The sequence below is a fragment of the Lates calcarifer genome, linkage group LG3 (genome assembly GCF_001640805.2).
Source record: "Lates calcarifer isolate ASB-BC8 linkage group LG3, TLL_Latcal_v3, whole genome shotgun sequence".
NCBI lineage: Eukaryota > Metazoa > Chordata > Actinopteri > Centropomidae > Lates > Lates calcarifer.
In genome coordinates, this window is record NC_066835.1 from 13,864,592 (window position 1) to 13,882,622 (window position 18,031).

At 39.0% G+C, this 18,031-nt stretch overlaps 2 protein-coding genes across 2 annotated transcripts; one reads left to right on the forward strand and one right to left on the reverse strand.

Moving 5' to 3' along the window:
- Positions 1–581: 581 nt before the first annotated feature.
- Positions 582–3,062, forward strand: cfap20 (cilia and flagella associated protein 20). Its single transcript, XM_018670740.2, is given in 7 exon segments — positions 582–993; positions 1,925–2,004; positions 2,091–2,202; positions 2,347–2,367; positions 2,369–2,536; positions 2,658–2,771; positions 2,888–3,062. Coding segments are annotated over 7 exon segments (585 nt in total). The 5' UTR covers positions 582–909; the 3' UTR covers positions 2,894–3,062.
- Positions 3,063–3,166: 104 nt separating this feature from the next.
- On the reverse strand, positions 3,167–17,254 carry dgat1a (diacylglycerol O-acyltransferase 1a). The gene is made up of 17 exons (XM_018670739.2): positions 16,775–17,254; positions 15,337–15,424; positions 10,594–10,634; positions 10,157–10,242; positions 9,907–9,959; positions 9,171–9,276; positions 8,760–8,888; positions 8,192–8,266; positions 8,004–8,107; positions 7,838–7,876; positions 7,602–7,643; positions 7,292–7,336; positions 6,988–7,100; positions 6,836–6,901; positions 6,518–6,605; positions 6,352–6,414; positions 3,167–6,195 (listed from the first exon to the last, which is right to left on the reverse strand). The coding sequence occupies exons 1-17, from the start codon at positions 17,068–17,070 to the stop codon at positions 6,049–6,051; spliced, it is 1,581 nt and encodes a 526-aa protein (XP_018526255.1). The 5' UTR covers positions 17,071–17,254; the 3' UTR covers positions 3,167–6,048.
- Between the last annotated feature and the right edge of the window lie 777 nt (positions 17,255–18,031).

Consider the following 18,031-nt stretch of genomic DNA (forward strand, 5'->3'; position numbering starts at 1 on the left):
AGGCTACATACGTTCACTGAGAACTTAATTAGGAGCACCTGTGCGCCTGATTAATGCTAATTTGATGTATTCCAGTTTCTGCTACCTCAAATCAACTTGATTACTTGACAGTAGATTTAGCAAAGAAATGCCCAAATATAGTAGTTTCCTAATAGTAGTCTGCAGGGTGTAGTAGTCCAGTCCTAGTAGGATGAACTGGGTGAAGAAGGGGAAACAGGTGTGTTAGTCAGGGGCTGCTTAGGTAATTAAAGGCCAAGTGTGAGGTGTAGCCAGCTCTAGTATGAGGCCCACACATTGAGACTCAGAGAAGGCTGGTTCAGCACAGCCCCTCAGATACTGGTCCTTCTGGCCTACTGTGGGGTTTCCTGGTGGTAAACAGTGGACTTGGGATAGTTTTGTTTGCCATTTCATCCAAACCTCCCCCAAAGCCCTACTTGAGTGTTTATATAATGGCCAGTGAGTTTTAATTAAGACTCAGTGAATTAATTAAGAAATTCTTAATTCCACTCGCTGAATGTGTCGGACACTCCAGCATGATGTTGCCACGGCGACCGTGATGCGTCACCGTTTAAGAGTCGGTGTAAACTAGGCCGAGCGATTCTGTTCCCTAGCAACACCAAAATAATGAAGAGGTAACCGTTCTTCTCCTTTCTTTTTACGCTTCTCTACAAGAGAAGTGTGTGGACATCTCAATATACGACAAATTTAGCAGACTCCAATAAGCGTTTGACTAATACTGAATCCGAACATCTTTTAATTTTCGGCAGCGGAACGGATTATCTAGTACCCAACGGAAGCGGTAGCGTTGGGAACGGAAACCAAATCTGTAAACAAACGTATCGCCTGTTAGCAACAGTAGTAGTGAATCCAAACACATGTGCGAAACGACAAGCGGGCTAAACACAGAAGATGTTTAAAAACACATTCCAAAGTGGATTTTTGTCTATCTTATACAGCATCGGCAGCAAACCTCTTCAGATATGGGATAAAAAGGTAAGCAGCGATTCCGAGTGAACGCCTTGCACCCACTTTAGCTTCCTTAGCTTGGCGTGCTAAAGCTAACTAACAATGCGTGTCTTGCTCTTAATGCTTGTTAATATTACACTTAATTTTAATCTCTGGTGGATTATGTCTAGAAGCCAGTGTTCTGGCAGCTCACAAAGGTTGAACTTATGACGTTTGGTACAGCTGTCATTTTAGCGAGTGGGGTTATTCTCCAATAAAAATCAAAAGTAAAACCAAACTCCCTAAGATATTTAGTGACTGCTGTTACTCTGTAACACTTTCAGACTTCTCAATTAATATTTATTGTTGTTGATAACTTGAAACTAAACACGGTTTATAGTTATGATTCAAAGCATCAATATTGATGTAGATGGAATTTTGGGGACTTGTGGCGATAATAAAATACAGAAAACTGATATAATAATGCTTTTTATTGTTGAATGTTGAATTCAGAGAGGTTCCTGTTAAATATGAATGTGTCCCTCTCCGTTGTAGCAGGGTACAGGGTGGGCCAGAAGGCGCCGTTGCTAAGCAGCAGTTAATAATAGAAACAGTGGAGGATGTAATTTGTTTAAGACAGTTTGATGGTAAACTACAACATATTTGAAGATGTAAAAGTCATCACTTCACCATCCTGACTAACTGCTCCCACATCAGCGTTTCAGTTACAACCCGACTGATATAGGATTTTAGATGTTAAAAGTACCATCAGCTGATAGTTAATTGTAACATCAACATAACATAAACAATTGTAATTGAAAAAATGTTGTTGTTTTTTTTTTTTTTTTTTAGTCATGAGATACACCAATACAGATATATCTGAAACAAATTACCGTAGTATCTGCCATATCCTTTATCAGAAAGAGACAGGTGTTTTGTCAATATACAGTTAGAAAAAGTATTTTTTCTGTATTCACAGGTGAGAAATGGTCACATCAAGAGAATCACAGACAATGACATCCACTCATTGGTGTTGGAAGTTGAAGGGACAAACGTCAGGTGAGTTTTTGTGTGTTTAACTCATCCTTCAGCTCAGGGCAGCTCATTTTTACCCCAGCTCACCTTCTTTCCTCTGACCCACACAGTACCACCTATATAACATGTCCTGCAGACCCCAAGAAGACATTGGGTATCAAACTTCCTTTCCTGGTCATGATCATCAAGAACCTGAAGAAGTATTTCACCTTTGAAGTCCAGGTGGGGAAGGCTCTTGCAAATACATGTTCTTGTATTCACAAATTCAAACGTTAACTCAAGAATGATGCTTAGTCTGGGTTTTGTTCCTCGTAGTGATGGGATTCATGGTCACTCATGCTTTCTCCCTGTCTTTGCAACTCTCAGGTGTTAGATGATAAAAACGTTCCGACGACGGTTTCGGGCGAGTAACTACCAGAGCACAACACGAGTGAAGCCGTTCATCTGCACCATGCCCATGAGGCTGGATGACGGCTGGAACCAGATACAGTTCAACCTGTCGGACTTCACCAGGAGAGCCTACGGAACTAATTATATTGAGACACTGCGTGTACAGGTCAGTGCACAGAGACAGACTAGGAACCAGCTGACTTTAGATGCTATTTCCACAAGCGTGACTTATAAGGTCTTGTAGTAAATATTTCTGTTGCTAATGTCTGATTCCATTTTCCTCTCAGATCCACGCTAACTGTCGAATAAGGAGGGTTTATTTCTCAGACAGACTGTACTCTGAGGACGAGCTTCCTGCAGAGTTTAAACTCTATCTGCCGGTCCAGAATCAGAAGGCCAAGGTAAGATGTACACCTCCACACACAGACAACTGTAGAGTAGTTGTGCAGGACATATAGTGCAGTAATGCAGACAATGGATGCTAACACCCGTCTGTTTGTGTATTTGTTTCTTGCAGCAATAGAGCTTCAACCTGCACTGTTCCTTCAGAGCTGATGTGACATTTAGCTGTAAGATTTTTTGTGTCTAGACAAATGATGAATATTAACTTTGTAATATTGTAATTTTCGAACTATAAGTGGCGTCTTGTGTTGCTCTCTACACAATAAAGTTTTTTATGGATGTAAATGACATATAGTTTTCAATGTGTAGTTGTTAAAAGATGACAGCATCTGATGATATTTGCAATGGACACAACAGTAAACTGAAGACAAAGAAAAATAAAGGAGTCCAGTCATCTAATATAAACAATCTTTATCAAACAACACAAATAATTTCAAGTGAAAGGCTTTTAAAATTATTTTCATTCCCAAAACATATAATCTGTGTCTCACTTTGGATTTCAGTTTACAGTATGAACAAATTAGCAATACATTCATTTTACATGTTTCATCTTACAATAATTAAATAAATCTTAAACAGACAGTTCAACTTAAAGCTGCATTTTAGCATTGACATTTTTAGTATTTTAAACTCATATTCCAAAAGCAGGCTCAGTGCAGTGCTAATGTAGAAACAGGAAGTTCAGGCAAATAAAGGAACACAAGAAGGCAAACTAGGCCTATTCTCATAAACATTTTGATAACTCCATCCTGTCACTTCATATTTTCAATTTTCACAAAATCTCACTTAAAACAGAAAGTAAGGCAGAATTAAAAATAAACCATTCAAATTCCAAAGGAAATATTTTTTTCATGAGGGTCATGCAAATGAAAAAAAAAAGAATCATTTATTCAAAATTTATATCCACACCATTTCAGAATTTTATAATTATGTTTACCCATGAATTAACTTATCTTAGTTCAATTTTAAGTAAAGTTCTTTTTAGTAGTTGCCAATCATTTGTCAGCACTTTTTGACAACGATTGACTTCAATATTTTTAGTCTTTCCACCCAACTAAATAGAAAACACTGAACCATGCATTTTTTATTTTGTGGAGAACCTCCCCAGACAGATTAACAGATATTAAAGCTGTCATCTCTGGACTGAAATACCAATAATGTGGTAAGATTTATGCATAAATCTTAAATAAAGCTCTTCATCATAATAACACTGTGAAGAAAACAGAAATCACTGCTTTAAAAATTTACATTTGAAAAGTTTCATACTGCTAAAGGGTTAGGTTACATTTGGACAAAAATCTGAACAGTATGTTTTACTGTAGGTTCCCAAATATTTCAACACACCACAAATATATAAATGCATTGTGAATCTACTGGCTACATAGAATAAGGTGAAGGAAATTTCTTTCTTTAAGTATTTGGCCTCTGTGTTTTTCTACGTAAAACAATTAATGTATCTGTTTGTTTACATTTGGAGTTTAAGCATATTTTTACAGCAGGCACTTGTAATTTTCAACGAGGAATGTCAACACGCAGTGTTTCTGATAACTGGTGTTACGATTTAACAACAGCGTTTTCCCTGAAATGTGATCAATGAGGAAGGAATACAGGACTCATTTTAAAATTAAAAGGCTCGGATTTAACATGTTAACTCAGCTCTCATTGTGTATTTAGAAACTAGATTAAAGATAAAGTAAAATAACAAAACATCTTCTGATATTACTTTTATATGGCAATGTCCATATTGGTAACAGCTCTAATAACTCAAAAGATCAAATCAAGAAAAAGACTCTCCTCAGGATTTGAATACTGAAAAAACTATGGCATGAAAAAGCAGTTATATTACCACTGCATCTGCTGTTTTACTTTTTAACAAACTGAAATAGAGCCGACCATATGCAACAAACTATCAACAAGCAAATCACAAAATATACAAATTATTCCAACAAAACATAATTTCCTTACGTGAGTGATACAACTTAAAGAATACATTCATAGAAATCTATTGCTTTAACAGCATGCATCTCTTTAAAGTGCAAAAAAACATTCATTGGTTCAGATCAGTAAATCAGCTACTGCTTTAAATCATTCATTTAACATAAAATCCAACATAAATAATAAGTTCAAGATAGCACAAAATAACTGCAGTCAACAAATAAAATTACACAACATATAAAATAAACCATATCACCATCTGATAACTCCAGTGCAACACAAATAAAGCCAAGTAACACACCTGTAGCATGTACTGTTACACTCAGAGCTTGCATTGATGTTGTTTGAGAGAGAGAGTGAGAGAGAGAGAGAGAGAGAGTGAGAGAAAGAGAGAGAGAAAGAGTGAGAGAGAGAGGAGGCTGCCTGTAGGTCCATGACTGCGCTATTACAGTCACAAAAACATCCTTTTAATATAAATGTCTGTAATACTTGATAACTGCATTGCATCAAAGAGAGTAGGGTATAGGATATATACACCGAATATATGTAAAAACTGCCACTGTGGTTGATTTGAGGACCTGGAGACATCTTAAACGGGCTATTATAACTTTTAAGCCTGAACTTGTAGAAACAAACTAGCATTCTCATATTGGCTCTATGGAGGCAGGATCCTGGTCTGGCTTGTGCTCGCTCGGCAGTGGCTCATGTTTGCTGCACAGGACGATGTGTGTGCATTTTTAAGTACCCACAACTCAAGAGGAGTGCTCGGTTGGTAGTGGCGTTCCCACTTTTGAATGCATCTAAGTGCTTTTGAAGTTCAAGAAATTGTTGTTAAAGCTTAAGCAGGACAGTTTCATCACTGGCCAACAATATCGGCCACACTGGGAAACCTTAGCACCACAAGTTTGATTTTGTTTTTGACAAAATCTTCAATTCCAATAACAGAAATCCAAGTTCTGTTTCACTTCGGGTCTTGTTTGAAATGTTTAGAGTTTAAACATCCTGTGCTGGATACAGATGATGAGCTGGTAGTGATGATGGTTCCCAAGGTTAGCCAATACTGACAGCTGACTAAAAAGGTGTATGTCATTCCAAAGTGGAACATCACTTTGAATCAAGCACTTCTCATGGTGTTAGGATAAGTTCCTGGGATACTGTGGTCCATTTCTCTTAAGTGCAAAAATGAAAAAGTCAAGACAGTGTTCCTGCTGTTTACTGCAGCTGAGCAGCGTTTTCTATTATTGCCTTTACTTTCTCTCCATTCACTCACTGCAGGCTGGTGCGTGTGTGTGTGTGTCCGTGTGTGTTTGACTGCGGGAGCATGTGTGAGTTCGTCTGGTGCTATGTGGTGCTCCCGTAATGAATGACGTAGTAGTCGTGGACGTACATCAACACAGCGACAGGCTGGCCGATGATGAGCGAGATCCACACAGCGGCGTTTCCATAGTTTCCGTTCAGGAAGCGACCCACGAACCAAGCCAGAGGGACCTGCAGAGATTAAAGTTGCTAGGTCAAAATGTGCTTGGGTGTGTACAGATCTGATTAAAAGTGCAGAGTTTGGGGGATCAGAGTATAGATTAGACAGCTTGACCAAAAAACAGAGGCTGGAGGAGAAGAAGAGATGAACAGTTCAATGTGTCTCACCTGAGCCATCATTCCCATAAAGGCCCAAAGTCTGAACATCTTCAGAGGAACGCTCACCAGGTACTGAAGAAGACAGAGAGAGCAGAACAATAACAATAACAGTAACAATATGTGGACATTAGCAGTGTTTTGTGTAGCAGAGGGACACTGAATGCTATTGGTTTACCTCATGGAAGAAGGCAGACACCAGAAAGACGGCAGTTTGAGCCAGAAATTTGTTGACCCCCTTCCTCAACATTGGCTTATAGAAGTGTCTGTAACACACACACAAATGGAGGAGCTCATACAGCGACACCTGACATATTACCCTGATCTTTTCTCTTAAATCTGGCTGAAAATATGCTCAAGTAAATCAAAGTTCACACCTTGATTTCTTTACTATTTCACTAGTAAAGAAACTGAACAAGACACCAAAACATCAAACAGGTTGTCAGTGTTATTTTAATGTTATTATAATGTTACTCATTATAGAAACAGTGCTCACCTGAGGCACCACTTGTGTACTGGGATATTCCAGTTGGCCCAGAAATAGGTGACACTCTCAGAGTTCCTGAAAGAAACAAAAATGGGTCTTTAAATGTGTGAGTATTTTTTGTGTGTAAACTAATATGGCTACTGTGTGATCTCTATGCTCACCACCAGTCCCTGTAGAACTCTCTGTCTCCAAACTGCAGCAGCTCTGCCACAAAGTTCATGGAGGAGTGGAAAAACCAATAGAAGAATATTAACCATATCAGATGGTTAGGGACCTGAGAGAGGAGAGGAGAGGAGAGTGTCAAGGGAGAAGTCAGGCAAAATGTCTGGGTTGGTAAAATGACACCTAGAGAGAACTTCAGGGTTCACAATGCAAGGTCAACATTTCTTTTGCTGTCATGAGGTTATAAAGGGTTATAAAAGGTCACTGTTGTGCATCCTGTGTGGCTTATGTCATCATACTCACAGCTAGTTTTAACAGGCGCTCCACCATCCTAGAAAAGTCCATTTCCTGTGAGAAGACACGAGGCATACAATGTTAAGATTTTTGTTATCAATCTTTAATCTTTATGAGAACTCCAATTACAGTCTACAGTTTATTGTCGAAAAAGCCTTTTATGTTCATTTACTATGGATACTGAAATACTACAGGTTTAGGATTATATGAATTCAATTTAGGGCAGATGCTGTTAGTAAGAGTGGAAAACTGGTATATAGAGAATATATAAGGGGTGTGTGTGTGTGTGTGTGTGTGTGTGTGCGTGCAGTATACACACCTGAAATGGTTTCATTGAGTTCTGTATAGTTGGTACCATCCACTGGAAGAGATCAGTTTGAATAATTAATTTTTTTTGTTGTTTGAATTGTGAAAAGATGTTAATTCAAAGAGACAGGGCAAATATTTCTACAACAAATAACTCTGTTGAACATTGTGTTTTGTTTTTTTTTTATGTGTGTGTGCAGTGCACGTTCCAAAAGCGTGTCTGTGGTGTGTAAAATATATTTTACATACCTGCTGTATTAATCCCACCAGCAGCTGCATGAAGAAAAGCTGCAAGAAAGGGGAAGTTATGATTGAAAGAGAACATGCACACATGTTGGTCCTGTCTGTGTCATCTAAATAACATTAACTGGGATGGTGGGACGTTGTGTGTTTGCGTGTGTACGTTCCCTCTCACCATCTCGAAAAGCCTTCTCATCAGGAACCTTTTCCGTATTCGAGGTGAACGTGGGAAGTTGAGCTGGTAGCAGAGAGTCGGGGCAAAGACAAAGTAGTACATGTCTAAAGACAAACAAAGAGGCAACATGTTAGCATCTGTCATTAAAATGTTTTTATTTTAAACTGTGCAGTTCAGCTCATGGTTACCTCTGTGGGTGAGGTTGCCTGGGTAGGAGACATGAGAATGAACTGCTGAACCATTGGACTGGGCCACAGACGGACCTGAAAACACACAAATGCAGATGTTAAGTAACTGATCAGTCTCAGTCTAATGAGCTAATTTTCATAAGAAAATTGTTTAAAATAAAACATTCAGCATGTTGAATTTGTGTGTGATGTCCGTCTGTCTGACAGAAAAGTCATCATGCTGCATTCAGATTTCAGGATTATAATAGCTCCTAACCACAAACAGTGTTAAAGCTGTTAAAGATGGGTAACTTTGATCTAAAGTGTGCGTGTGTGTGTGTGTGTGTGTGTGTGTGTATGTGTCATCCACAAGCTTCAGTTTACCATATCGCCACTAGGTGGTAGTAGCGGTACAGCAATACATTTAAAATAATCCTATTTACTGTGCAAAGGCATTTGTGTGTGAGAATCCATTCTTTTAATTTATTCACAGAATAATGAGCAGTTTCTTGGCCTTGGAAGAGATGATTCAACACTTGCTGCATGTGCTTGTGTGTGTTTGAGTGTGTGTGTGTGTTCATATACTTACATGAGTATGATCGTGTGAGTCTTTTGGCTTTGGCTTGTCTGATTTCTCTGCACCACCTGTTGGTGTCTTGGTAGGAGTACAGCTTGAGAAACAGCACTGTGTAGACAGCTAGGGAGAGCACACCACCAACTAACACACACACACACACACGCACACACACACACACACACACACACACACACACACAGTTATTGACTAAGAGCAATAAATGACAGAAAGGGGAACTGTTGGTTTGTGTGTTTTATGTATTGTGGGAAACTCATAAAAAACTTTTTATTGGCTCAATTTTCACATCAGTTACCATCTTCTTTGTGATAGCATCAAAACATACAGATGAATAAACTCCTATTCAAGATTCTTGACTTGGAAATGTCACATAAATATAACATGTATATTATTGTGTATATGTACCTGGGGTTATGGAGGTCACAGTGAGCACTGTGGCTGAAGGAAAGATCAACATGGATATCAGATTAAAAATGTGAAGGATCAGTCCTGTAGTTTTGGAAATGGTACCCTAGAAAAATGAAAAGAAAAACAGAAATGAGTCTTGTCACTGTGAAACATCTTATCAGGGACTATAGATATCTTTTCACATTTTTTTTCTTTTGAGCACAGAAACAAAGTCTTTTGGCTATGCAGCTCTAGAACTTATGTGCTTCTTACAAATATAACACTTTATCTACCAGAAGGATCATATATAATCTGATCTGGATCAGCAGTGGTAGTGTAGTGTTCTTATCAGAGTTAAAAGCAGGTATAAAGAGGGCAGGTGCTGTAACTGTGTCAAAATGTCAAGAACTTGTTTCAAGCAAACATCCTTGATGGGAGATACCTGAATGCTCAACTTGAAAACAAACCTACACTCTCTTACAGTTCATCTAACAGTGTAGCAATGTGTAGCAATAATTCGGAGAAAATCCCTAAACAAATTTATAATGTCAACATTAGATCTTTGGGATCCAACAAAGGTGGAGTCAAAGGTTTTAGCAATTCACCAGCAAATCTCAAAAAGAAGAACAGTTAAGTGTAATTGAAGAAATACATCAATTTGCAGTGTCTGTAATAGCTGAAACTGGGGTCACAAAATGTAAATGAACATTTGTGTTGATTAGGTAGAAGTATGCAAATCACTGTAAAGACTCACCACAGCCAGACGTCTCTCTGTGTACAAAGCTGCTAAGATGAACACATTAGATGCTGAAACACAGAACGGAGAAAAAGATTAATCAACTAAAGCAACACAGACTGTAGATGTGAACCTTAACGGGTTAATTTCATTTTATTACTCTGTTCATTTGTGAACAGTTAACTGTTTAACTGAGCAAACAAGTTCAGAGATGAACAAATGGCTGATATCAGATGATATTACAGCAGTAAAATAAAAGGCTCCATACTAATAATGAGGCAAGCTGATGGCCAGCTATAGGGGTCCTTTAAGAAGAGAGACACAACTTGGATAGGGTCCACCAAGATGCCATACCTGTATGAGAAAAGAAAGAAGTTAAATTATTGATACCACCAGACATAATTTAAAAATTGGTTATGATTAAGTACATCATAAAACTCGGAGTTAAGTATATGCTGAAATTGTTATCTTATGTAGTTGAGATTAAAGCTTGATGGTTCAGTAAGTTTAGTGTTTAAGGTTGAAATAAGACTACACTGAGTGGTCTCCAGAACTGTCAGCTAAGACGTATTGCTAAGTTGTCTGTAGAAGAAGGGGGTCGTGGTGAGGTGGGCTGAGAGGAGGAGGCAGGAGTTGTAACAGCAACTGCTCATGTATGTATACTACATGCTGTTAATGTAAATTTGTGTGCAGGTTCATACTCACTTTATAATGTTCTCCAAGAACAGACGTGCATTACTCAACACCTGAGAGAGCGGACAAAAGAGAGAGATAATGAGCATCATTTGCATTATCAACAATAAGCATACAAAAGAAATATTTAGAAACACACGTTAAAAGGGCTTCAGTTATCGTTGCGTTTACAATACAAGATGTTAGAATAAGTCCTCTGAGCAGCGCTACTTCTTCAGTCAGTCTGAACGCTGAATGTCTTGGTATCGGAAAGCAAAATATTGCCGTTACTTTGCATTGCTTGAGACAGCTCTTGATGAGTAAAGGAATGAATGCATGTAGCTCCTTTAAGGTTGTTTTGTATCTGGCTATTCACTGAATCTGGCCTTTGTTTATGCTAAAAATGCTTAGCTGTAAATCTGGCTTATCATTTTCTTTGCAGTTGAGCTCTGCTCATGATTAGTCTGCAGATTTAAATGTGTTTGTTCATGAAATGGGAACAGGCTGGTGCCTTTCAAAAATAACTGTGGCTTTATACGATTAAAATGTATACACACACCTGTCCTGTGTGAAAGCTGTTCATATGTAGAGCAGTTTAGCAAGAGAGGGATACCAACAATACAAAAGTTATGTTCTGAGCCATATCTGTTTTCAACTGCATAGATCAGATCTGTTTCATACCTAAATTTGTTCCTGTTTCTATCACACCTTGATTGCTATCACAACCTGCTGCTGCTCACTCTGTTTAAAAGTTAGGTTTATTATTATATTATGTATTAAAGTTCAAGGTCCCAGTCCAGTTTTATCTCAGTTAGTCAGTTATCTGAGCTTCTCTGAGATAAAACTAAACACTGAGCCAACACACAGAGTGGGAACGCTGCATATATAAAGTATATATCCATTTTTTTAGATAAAATTTATGACACTCATGTTCAGTGCATGAGTTAGAGAGACAGTTAAAGATGACTGTGAGGGTATGACACATGATAAGGTCATGCTGTAGTGATTATGTGTTACACCTCAGCTCACTGATCTGCCAAGAACCTGCAGCAATGTGGTTTTGATTCAACTATGCATTTTGTCCAAACCACTAACCTCTGCCTCAGTAACCTTCAGCATGGACAAAAGAGTACCATCACGTATAACAGAGTAAGTGGGACAGTGGCCTGTGTAAGAGCATTTAAGGAGAACATTGCAAAATTTGCTTTTGCAATTGTGTCTTTTCTCTCATCTTTGTCCACAGGTCAGTGTGTTCAAAGTTAGTTAAAGTAAAACCCCAGGAGCTGGCAGCAATTCAGTTTCTTGCTCAAAGACACTTCAACAGGGGGTAAATTAACTAAACCCAGGCCATTTCTGTCCAGTAATACATTATTGCAGTTAAGAACATTTTATGCAATGGGTTATCCGTCTTATGTAATATCCACTATTTGCTAAAACTCAAGAAAGCCATTTACTTTGTTTAAACTGTGACCTGCATGCTTATGCAGTTTTGGGTCAAATCTTTAAAAAAAATCAAGTCAAGTCCACATCATCTATGAATGATGAGAATGCAGGGTTTCTTTTCTTTAATTTGTGTGACTTGTCACATGTTCCAACACCTAAAGACTATGATATTTGTACTCTTATCTAATTGTTTTTATCATTTACAATTTCCTAAGTAATAAAACACTAATGATAAGACAGTCATTTAACACCACAAACATGTCCTTATGTCAAATAATATCCCAGTAATACAAAATTCACTGTATATAAGTGCTATTTATTTCACCCTTGAATTATTTTTAATATGTTTTCAGACTACAGCGCTGATATGATTCAGACAAACTATCTGCTACCGCCATCAAAGACAGAATGATCTAACATTTTGCACTGCCTCCTTCAACACAAACAATTCAGCTAACAGGCAGTTGACCTACTATATGTTCTGCACCTACATAACCAGTCAACCTCAAGATCCAAAAAAAGCTGTAGAAAGGCCAACAAAACAAACTATTACTTCTTACACATTTTCTGTCTGTTTAAACGGTCTGTTTTTTTTTTTTTTACGCTCTGAAACAAATTTGCAGCTGGCTTTGCACCAGCCTTATCAGCCTGTGGTCACTGATGCTATTCACACGATCTATTTGGCTGCACATCAGAGGGAACGCTGATATGAACCAGCTGAAGCATCAGTTGTTTGCACTGCATCCTGGGATGATTTTTGCTTGTCAGGGATCAACATTGTGTCTCATACCAAATATCTTCTCATCAAGGTTCACTGAACAAAGTTTCTTTTTGTTGATTTACTAGCACAAATATAGTAGCAACAATTCTGCATCTACTCAACATTGTCTGCAATGACTCGTAGATCTGTTTTGGAATGGGTAACCATCTCTTTGGAGTCATTACGTAGGATGATAATTCGTCACATTACAACCAGAAAATATGAGGCCATTTTAGAAAATCAGCCTAAAAACTTTTTCCATTAACATCAGAACAGGATTTAGTCCCCTTTCATGTATTCCCCATTCAGAATATAAAGATGAAGGAGGTAAAATTACACATCTAATCTCTCATTTCTACAAACATGCACTTCTGGGGCTGACATATTGGTCCTGGCTACAGCGGTCAAATTACACAATAAAGTTTCTAACTGTTCACATACACACACAGACAGACACAGACAGACGCACACACACACAAGACTCAGTGGTTCCACCTCACGCTCTTACAGCCTAATCCTGAAGCCCTCCTCAAAACAGTCTGAACCAAGCAGAGTCAGCTGTCCCTGGTGACCACAGAGTGCAGGACGTGGTCGTCACAGCAATATAAACTTTCAAAGCTGGGATTAATCCTGTCAGACAACTGCAAAATTAGGCTTGATTTGGGGAAAAAAAGCCACAAAGATACACTGCAGGCACACATATACACACACACTAACGCATGTACACAAACCTCTGCAGGCACTCACATATAATATACACAAATAGAGGGACAGATAATAATCCTTGTGCATGCAACCATGCAAATACATATACCTCCACATGTGCAAAACATGCATGTTTGTGCTCCTGGACAGAAACATGTGCACACTCACTTGCACACATGTTCAGTGCTCTATTTATAGTCTGGGTCCATTTCAGTTTCATTAGGATTACAGCTAACTGGATATCTGTATCCTCCACGCCTATCATAATACTAACAGTGATTGGATTTTCAGATGCAGTGCAGAATGTCTCTGAAGACACATACATAAACACACACACATATTTGAATTCAGCCATTGGAACGGGGCAGAAAGTTCATTTCTCTGAAGGAGGCCTTGTTGTCCTCGAGTGACCTTAGCCCAGGGGGGACACATTTAACTGTGACACATCTGTGATCAGTATTGCAACTGAACTGAGACTGTGTTTCTGCATCTAAAACAAGACTGATACTTCACTAATTTATTGTTTATTGATAGACAGTGTTGTCAGGCAGGTGCTCATGATGTTCATGTTGGTAACTGATTGCAATATTTTGAAAAGCCACGGCCAAAATTAGAATCTCTGACAATCTGACACAGATCTCACTCATCATGCAACCACAGTACATCCTGAAACTGTCTTATTTCCCAAAATATTTTCAACGGTATCTAAAAGAGTGGCTGCATGTGTGTATGGTGTGTGCACACACACTGTGGCATAGCCTTTCAGCTCCTGCAAATGTATTTTCTTGTCATTTAGAGTGCATCTCTCAGGTGTTTTTGCAGCTTCTCAAGCTGCTTTCAAGTGATCCTCTTAGTTAAGATTTGTGAGCATGAACTGTGATGCCTTTAAGGACTTTTTAAGGGCTATAATCAAACTTGTCTCTTGATTAATGTTTTATTTTAGAATTTCAGAATCAACTTTAGTGGTCAAGTCTGTTGAACCCACTTTGAGCAGAACTTATAGGAAAATATGCATGAGGCCAGTGATATTTATAATTTATTACAATGTGTGACCATTAAAAACAGGAATGAATTGACAGTAAAATTATATAATACTAAGTAACATGGGTTGCACCCTATAATCACCTCACTCCTGCAACTTAGAAATAATAGAGAATTCCTCCTCTGCAGTCATATTTATCATGCAAAGCATGCCTTGGACTGAGATTTAACTGTAACTAACCCCTTAATTCAAGTTTTTGAAATGAAAAAGTACAGGAAATGGCAAACCAGGCCACACCAAACCCAACCGTTGACTTACTTTAAATGAATATGTGGTTAATCTACTAATGTGAACAGAGATAACACAAAAAGCAACTTATCTGCCTCCTCACAGATAACACACACACAGACACACAAGTTTTATGTGTCACAGAAAGTCGCTGTAGTAGGTGAAACTCTAAGTCCCAGGAGAATGAGTGATATAAAAGTGTGGGCTGGCACTTCTGCTTTTGTTGTTAAAACAACTGCCAAACAAACTCCTGTAAGTTGAAATGTGTTGTAGTGCTCAGCTGTATTATATACTGTATATGTGTGTGTGAGAGAGCGAGACACAAAGAGAGGGAGATACAACAATTACTGTCAGAGCAACAGATGTGCTGATGTACAAAAAGGCCAAAGACAGTCCATTAAAAGTTTAAGCTCTGTTTGTTCTCTTATCATGGTTTCACTCAAAACCAAGGAGTCGTTTTTAGCCTCACAAACATCTGAATGTCAAGACATTAGGTGATATTTAGCTGTGTCAGGGTTCATATTGCTAATGGTAAGCAGTTTTGGAAGCCACAGTCCAGTACGTTTTCAGAACTAATTGCACATGTGGTTTTACTCACCAGCATGACAACACACCAGTTGAGGATTCCTCTGTAGTTGCTGTAACCGCTGGCTGAGCTCAAGAGAGACTCCTGAAGGACGTGGCAACTGTCAGAAAACATGGAGCCAACAATTTTACTGGTGACATTTGGGTATTTTGAGCACTTAATCATCCTTCCTGCCTTTTGCATAATGACAAACTCAGGGATTAGCTCACTGTGTGAACATCTCCTGGTTGAAATTATACATGACCAGCACTGTCAAGCACTTAGTAATTTTGCAGCATTTCCAGTAAGGAAGTGGTCAATCATACAGTCATATTTAGCACCATGGAAACAGCAGAGTCTTTATTTTGACCATACGGGAAATGAACTCAAGCTGGGATTTGTTATTTTCTCTTTTATATGTTACTTTGAAATGAATGGAACATATTTTGCTCATGCAACTGCAGCTGAAACCAAAGTTAAAGGTACTGAACACTGTCAACACTAAGATTACTCGTTAGGCAAGAATTTTTACACAACTATATGTGAGAGGGGAGATGAAAGAGAAGAGGTTGGACAGCAAAGAGCAGGAAGGAAAGAGCCTATAGTGAGAAGGAGGGAGAATTGGAAAAGACGTAAGGAGACTGGAAAAAAAGGAGAAAGTCATCAAAAGTGGAAGTGTTTCCTCAGTGAGTCCTCAGGACACACATGTGGCAAGACCAGACCAGCAAGGGAACATGCAGTTGTAGAGGTAGTCAGCAGCGGGCACAGTATTGCAAAAGCGCATGCCATTGTTGTTTCTCAGTGGGTAGAACACAGGGAAGTGACACTCCACACGTACTTAAGCTAACCGGCAGAGTGCAGGTCTTTACGTCTTTTAGTTTAAAAAATTCTCCAGCACTGACACAATGCTGTGGAGACAGATCTGGCTGAGAGAGACTAGTAGGGGAAAAAAAATCATCTGTCACTCTGGTCTTTCTGCAGATTAATAGATGATGAAAATAATCATTAGTTGCAGCCTCTCTTCAAATATACAGTGAACACGGGGCTTTGGTGGCAAGGTCTAAATCAAGATCCACAAGACACAGTTTCAGATTTATTAAAACTTTCTTCTATTTGTGAAAACACAAAAAGGGCTATTTCACTGCTTTCCTCATCAAATCCAGTCCACATCAGACAAGGTCTGGATCCACCATAACGAGACTTATCAAATCTGGACTACATTAACCCACAGAAGCTGAAGCCTGTTTAAAATCCAGTCTTTATTTTATTTGTGAAAGCACAAAAAAGGCTGATTTCACTGTTTTCCCTCATCTAGGTCACATCATACTGGGTCTGGATGAAAAACCTCTGTACCTACACTTGCCATGTGCCTGGACCAAGAGAGAGAGAAGCTAAAGGCTGTTTTAAGTAAAACACAGTTTCAGATGTGAAAACTGGAAGATTACTTCAGTATCTTTTGATCTGCGGTTACCTGAGTCTCTCGTTGATGTCTTCCGCTGCACTCCTCTGTTTCCTCGGACTGTGTGTGAGCTGCTGCTGCCCTGACATCCCCATCTCTCTGCCCATCTTCCCGTTGTTAGTACTTGCATGCCTGTACACCTCGTCTTCTGTTTTGGCTTTAGCGGGATACTGTGGCGGTTTCTCGCCTGTGTCGTGCCACTTGCTGCCGTTGGCTTGCTTCACGTTAACCGCTCCGCCGCCACCGCCGGAGATGGTCGTCCTCCTCCGGCGGGTTACGGGCCCTCTCATCTCGGCTCTGTCGCTCATTTCAGCGGCTTCGGTCGCGCAGTTTTTACCTTCCTGCCATTGCTGGTCAGACTAAACTCAGCCTTCCCGCCCCTCACCCTGGCTTTATAAAAGGGCTTACTCAATAGTGCCCCGAGTCGTGTCAGTGCTGGCACTGAGGAAGGCGGATCATCGTAGCTACAGATCAAGGTGCAATTGTCAACTTGGGTTGCCAGGTTTGTGTTTTCAGCTGGCATCCCCCTATCGAAATTACGTCTTAGCCCATTTCCGGGGTCCCCTGCCCATTTCTTAGTTAAATGGGCGTATGTCACTGTCAAGTCTGAACTATTTGCCATTACAAAGCTACATGAGATAAAATTATTATCTTTTATTATTATTAATTATTATTATTATTATTAGATTATTAACCTTCAACAACCAGGTCCCATAATCCTTTACCAGGCTAAAGTGGGGAAAATATACCTCAGCTTAACCTCAAGTACATGTACCAATAGTTTATTTAGTTATTTCTTCATTATTACATCATTAATTAACCAATATAACATTTGAATGCACATACAGTGTTTAAAGTAGAGGAGTCTTTATTCTGGTAAATTTCCCTGAGTTTGGCTTCTCAGGCAACATAAGCCCAATCAATCAATCAATCAATCAGTGAGCATCTAATCATGTTGTCCCGAATAGTATGAATACATATAGAGAGTGGAGTAGTAGGGGCACAGTTTTAAGGGGGAAATAGTGCTGGATCTCATGACCCATGTCAAATCTTCCCTGTTCTATGTGGTCTACCTATAAGAAATACTTCTTCAAGATATATTGCCTCTAGAATCACGCTCGCTTCAGTCTTTGCCATTTTGATTATATATTATGATATTATGTTGGTTGGGGTCATTGTCATAGCTGGGGTTTTGATTTGCCAGCCACGGGCAATTTGTTAGTATAACAAGCGCTACCTAAGAGGCAAAACTCAGGGCAGTGCAGCTTC